At 48.2% G+C, this 6000-nt stretch overlaps 1 protein-coding gene across 1 annotated transcript in view; it reads left to right on the top strand.

Annotated features, from left to right (window-relative positions):
* The first annotated feature begins 914 nt into the window (after positions 1 to 914).
* ACSM5 (acyl-CoA synthetase medium chain family member 5) overlaps positions 915 to 6000 on the top strand; it is a 28686-nt gene continuing 23600 nt past the window's right edge. Inside the window, exons 1-3 of the mRNA XM_047780372.1 lie at positions 915 to 1045; positions 2931 to 3152; positions 4356 to 4566. Coding sequence (XP_047636328.1) covers positions 2949 to 3152; positions 4356 to 4566 — 415 coding nt within the window. The 5' untranslated portion in view covers positions 915 to 1045; positions 2931 to 2948. The remainder of the gene's footprint in view (positions 1046 to 2930; positions 3153 to 4355; positions 4567 to 6000) is intronic.

The following is a 6000-nucleotide window of genomic DNA, read 5'->3' as shown; positions in this document are numbered from 1 at the left end:
GCTGTGGCTGCAGTGTAGGCCAGCCACTATAGCTGCAATTCAACCCCTCGCCTGGGAACCTCCATCTGCCAGCAGTGCGGCCCTACAAAGACAAAAAATAAAATGAAATTTAAAAAATTAAAAAATAAAACCCGTGGGTTCAAGTCCCAATCTGCATTTGGGCTGGGTTTGAGTCCGGGCACCGAGTTCAAATCACAATCTGGGTTTTGGGTTGGGTTCTCAAGTCCTGAATGTGGGCAGTTTCAAAACTTGTCATGGTAGGAATTTTAACCACAGATCCGGGCAAATGCAAAAAGTCACTCGTGCAGCTTTTGTTCTCAGAGAACCAGTTTACCAGCAGCCACCCTGCAAGCCAGAACTTCAAAGCCACAGCGCACCCGCTGGGAGCTCTTCTCTAGACTTTGCCTTTGATGCTGAGCTAGACAAGGCGCCAGAAAAGGCTTTGTTCTTTTAAGAAGCTTTATTTAGTTGTCATTTACATACCCCCAAAAATTCTTTTAATTCAAGTGTGCAATTATTTGTGTTACTATTGATTTCTCTTAGGAAGTGTGCACAGTAGTGCAGTAGGACCACAATTTATTTCCAACAAAGAGATCCCGTGTTAGCACTGGCTCCGGGCACCTGCCAAGTGACTTCCTGTCTCCGGAGGGACAGTTCACTTATATTATTTTCACTATTATCTCCTCTCTGCTCAAATGTAATAAAAGCTTCTGTTCTCTTTTCTGATTAGAGGGTGACCTGAATTTTTGGGGAAAATAGACTCTAGGGTGGGGACACCCACCGGGCACGGGGGCTGGGGTTCCACCTCCCAGCTGTGAGAAAAGCCTGGAAGCCAAGCTCATTGGCTCAGCGTGTGCTGCCTAGCTGAAGCCACATGTCCTCTGCTGGCTGAGGGCTCTGCTGTCCCTGCATTTGGGGCCAGAGGTCCCGTGGGAGGCTGAATCAGCACATCGCCCTTACCAGCCAGGAGCCCGGATGTCTACAGGCGTTAAGCCGTGAATTCAGCTGAAGCAGAAGCTTTGTGTTTCCTGGGTTCAAGGACAAGGTACTGCCTAATCATATCCTTCAGCGGGAGTTGTCCTCTGCCCCCGGGAGCCCTTGACAAATGAACTTTAAAGGGGGCAGGGCCTGAAATGGTCTTTTACACTTGGGAGGCAGGCCTGGGATTCTTATTCTTTGCTGTCAGGGGGCCCCAGGAATCCAGAAGTGAAAGGCAGAGGAAAAGGTCCCGGGCAGAGTTCGGGGAGGTGAGGGGTGGTGGGCCCAGGCAGGTCAGGGAAACTGAGTTCTGTGGCTACAGGGCCCCCCTCCCCCTTCCTGAGCTGGTGGCCCCAGCAGAGGCTGGAGTCTAGGCCTTTCTGGGAGGTGAGACCCAGATGTCACTTTTCTCTTTCAAGCCTCGCTTTATCTATAAAATAGAGGAAATATTGCTGAAACGCAAGCTCTGTCCACCAGTGCCAAATAGAAACGTGGAGACAGAGTTTGGGGTGAAGGAAAAAAAAAATAGCTTTATTCCTTGGCTGGGCAATGTGGGCCACAGCAGGCTAATGCCCTAAAGACGGCACCCTCCTTTGGGGAAGAATTGCAGGGAGGTTTATAGTCTAAAAGGAGAAAAACAGGGTTTCAGATGAGAATCAGGACTGGGGCAAACTTTGCATTCTTCTTTCTTTGGGGGAAGCTTAGTCATCGAAGCTGGCATCAGATTTCAGTAGGATCCTGGTGGTGGGTTACTGCCTAGAATAACAGCTCTTGCAAAAAGGGCATATGGATCAGAGAGAACAAACTAGGGCAGTTTCTCAAAACCATCATGTGCTAATAAGGTTTAACTTGCAGAAAATTGTTCTCTGGGTGCCTGGGCTTCAGCTCACAGATGATTGTGCTTAGGGTGCAGTCAAAGCAGGGAGAAGCACAGGGACAGGCTCCAGGCTGTTCAGTGTTAAAGTATTCACTTTTTTTTTTTTTTTCTTTTTTGGTCTTTTTAGGGCCATACCCGGGGCATATGGAGTTTCCCAGGCCAGGGGGCCAATCGGAGCTGTAGCTGCCGGTCTAGGCTGGAGACACAGCAATGCAGGACTGAGCCACATCTGCAACCTACAACACAGCTCACAGCAACACCGGATCCTTAACCCACTGAGCAAGGCCAGGGATTGAACCCACAACCTCATGGTTCCTAGTCGGATTTGTTAACCACTGAGCCACGACGGGATCTCCCGGTTTTCAAACTTTAATGAGCTCGACTTGTCTGGAGTTTCTGTTAAATGCAGATTCTAATTCCATGGGTTTGATCCCTGGCTGCACTCAGTGGGTTCAGGATTCCGCACTGCCATGAGCTGTGGTGTAGGTCACAGACACGGCTCAGATGCCTCATGGCTATGGCTGTGGTGTAGGCCTGCAGCTAGAGCTCTGATTCGACCCCTAGCCTGGGAACTTCCATATGCTGCAGGCGCAGCCCTACAAAAACAAAAACAAACAAACAAAAAAAGAATTGTATAAGTACAATTCACATCATATTTCCATTGGAGAGCAGAATTTGTGTATTACAATTCGCAACCAATTCAAACAGGGTTCGCATCATATTTCTGTTGGAAAGCGCAGCCCCTGAGCTTTCTTTAGTGTTGCCAGGCCAGTTCAGGATTTGCCAAAGGTTTTCTGAGGGATTCACTTGGTAGGACTAAGCTTGGAAAGTGGGCTCTGCGTTCCTGCCTTCAGATCCACAGAGACCCACAGGCACTGAGCGGTGGAAAGGATGCAGCTGAGGTCCAGGGGGGATAATTGAGCAGCATCACACCGTGGAGCTCAGACTAAAGCCCAAGACTCTTCTACAAGTTGATATGTGCCTCAGTCACCCTCGGGCTGACAACCAGCTTCTCTCCAACTTCCGAGTGGCTCTGAAGCCCAGAACTCACCACAATGCTTTCTCCCCTCTTCAGTGACAGGCAGGAGGCACCATGAGGCTGTGGCTGAGAGGACCAGTCCTCCAGGCACTGAGAAGGGCGCGGGGTACCTGTGGGTCTCAGGGGCAGCCGCCACCTCTCCCTGTCCCTCCGAAGATTGTGGCCACCTGGGAAGCCATCAGCCTGGGGAGGCAGCCCGTGCCCGAGTACTTCAACTTTGCCCATGACGTGCTGGACCTGTGGAGTCAGCTGGAAAAGGTGAAGCTCACTGCGTCCCGGGGTCCGTCTTGGGCATCCGCTTCTGCCCTCGGGCATCCTGGTGAGAATCAGGGCTATGAGACATGGGGAGCTTCTGACCTTTGGTAGGTGCTAAAGTGCAAATCGTTAGCATGTAAGTCTTAGGTGAAAAATTATGACCAAGTGTTTGAGCCTTAGACACCTTTGCCAAATCCTGGGTGTGTCACATTCCCGAGGCCAAACCACAGGGGAGCGAGTCACACCTCTTTGGATCCTATTCTAATCATTCCCATCCAGTGAAGGAGAAAGTTTTTGTATTACTGCTAGTCTGTTTTTACTACTTCCCTCACACCACGCTCGTCTCTTAAATAAGGAGAGAGCTTGGCTCAGGCTCAAAGATTTCACAGACCGCAGCAGAAACAGAACCGAATACACACCATCTTGATTTCTTTCTGTGTCTCTGTGCCTCTGTTTCCTTCTTCATTTTCCCTTCCTTATGTGTCTGTTGTGTACTTTATGTTAACATAGAGCCTAACCTTTACTCTGTAGTTTTGGGTTTTTTTTTTCTTTTTAGGGCTGCACCCAAGGCATATGGAGGTTCACAGGCTAGGGGTCCAATCAGAGTTATAGCTGCCCACCTACACCACAGCCATAGCAATGCCGGATCTGAGCCACATCTGCGACCTACACCACAACTCATGGCAACACCGGATCCTTAACCCACAGAGCGAGGCCAGGGATCGAACCCGCAACCTCATGGTTCCTAGTCGGATGCGTTTCCGCTGCACCATGACAGGAACTCCTACTCTGTATTTTATGTTAAGCTTTCATTCTATTTCATGTTAAAGATACTACCTTTTTATTTGTAGTAGGAAAATATAAACTTTACCTCAAAGAAACGTACTTATGTGAATTTTAAGAAGAGCTTGTTTAAAGAAAAAAAATAAGTAATGCTGTTAATAAATACAGTAACAGGTTATTGCTAATGGCCAGTCCCAAGAGATTGGATATAGTTCCCCGTGCTGTGCAGTGGGACCTCACACTTATTGCTTATCCAATTTAAAGGTAACAGTTTGCATTCCGTGCATATGGTTTTGATTTTCAAACACTGTGTATACAATAACGATTGTTAAAATCAAATGTTAAAAAAACAAAGACAAGAGCAAGCAAGCGAAAATCCTCAACAAATGGTTTCTATTTCTTTTCTGCCCACACTCTGTCTAGGCTGGGCACCGGCCGCCAAACCCTGCTTTCTGGTGGGTTGATGGCAGGGGGGCAGAGGTCCAGTGGAGCTTTGAGGAGCTGGGGGAGCAGTCCCGGAAGGCGGCTAACGTGCTGGGGGGCGTGTGCGGCCTGCAGCCTGGAGACAGAATGATGCTGGTGCTCCCGAGGCTCCCGGAGTGGTGGCTGGTCAGCGTGGCTTGTATGCGGACAGGTCAGTGAGCAGGGCTGAGACTTCCAGGCAGGGCTAATGTGACCTTGCCAGAGCTTTGGCGGTGTCTATGTCCACAAGGTTTGGGAGATGGAGCCACGTGAACCATGGGGAGTTTGTTTACTTCCCCTTTGCCCGACAATCACACACTTGGTTGTACAAGGGGCCAGAGAGCATTGTAACTGATTAAAACAGGCCAGTGTGAGGCAGCAGGGAGTGCTGAGGACTGCAGCGAACGGGAGTTCTCATGCTTCATCCATCAGGCGTGCCTGCTTCTCAACTCCAACCAAATGGTTCCATGTGTGAGTGAGGACTGGAGTTTCCAGAACTTCCATTTTTTGTAATTTAAAAACTCCAGATTTTTTCTTTTTTTTTTCTTTTTCTTTTTTAGGGCTGCACCTGCAGCATATGGAATTTCCCAGGCTAGGGATGGAATCAGAGCTAGAACTGCTGGCCTACCCCACAGTCACAGCAATGCGGAATCCAAGCCACATCTGCAGCCCACACCACAGCTCACGGCAACACTGGATCCTTAATCCACTGAGTGAGGCCAGGGATCAAACCCACGTCCTCATGGATACTAGTCGTGCCACAATTAGAACTCGAAAAAAAAAAAAAAAAAACCTCTGAATTCTTTATGGAAAAAAAACCTTCCAGCCTTTTCATGTTGACAACTATATAGATTTTTTTTTCCCCAAGTTCTGAATGGAACAGACTAAACATATTTTCTTGTGGTTGTGGTTTGGGAGCTGTCCATGTGTGGAGAATGATGCCGTTATGAATGAGACCCTTCTCACCCATCTAGGTTAGTTTCACTCTTAGACTTGATGGGTTTCACCCTCACAGCATCTCCTAGGGAAGAAAGAGAAGGACAAAATCATCAAAGCAGAAAGATCAGCCCTAAAGCGTTCCTCCCTCTTTCCACTGTCATTAATGCCCAGGGCAGTGGGCTATTGACTTTCTTGGGATGGTTCTTCCAGCAGAAAAGGAGGGGAGGCGGAAGGACATATCCATGGAGCCCCGGGAGCCTCTGCGGGCGCTGTCTGATGCACTTGTGGAGAAGGCTGGAGTTTTTAGGCTGATTTTACAATGGCAAGACACCTGCTTTCAGTGGAGTGCTGGCTTTTCTGTCCCCTGGGAACCTTCTACGCTTAGAATGTTGTCCACCCACCTTCCAGTTACGTCTGGAGTAGAGTCTACTTAAAATTTATTTGCATAAATAATGTTTACAAAAAAGAGGGGTAACCCTCACATCAGAAAACTAACCCTTTCCACATGAACAAGCTGAACCCAACCATTTTGTGAATGGATTGTCCAAAAAGAAAAAAAAAAGGAGGCAGAAACTGTACTTTTATTTTTACATATTTTTGCAGGATATATAAAAGTGAGCACCATGATGGTATAATCAGTGTGAGAGAAACAAACAGGCCCACAGAT

The sequence above is a fragment of the Phacochoerus africanus genome, chromosome 5 (genome assembly GCF_016906955.1).
Source record: "Phacochoerus africanus isolate WHEZ1 chromosome 5, ROS_Pafr_v1, whole genome shotgun sequence".
In the NCBI taxonomy this organism is placed as follows: Eukaryota; Metazoa; Chordata; class Mammalia; order Artiodactyla; family Suidae; genus Phacochoerus; species Phacochoerus africanus.
Note: the sequence above shows the minus strand (reverse complement) of the source record. Positions and strands in the feature narration are given on the sequence as shown.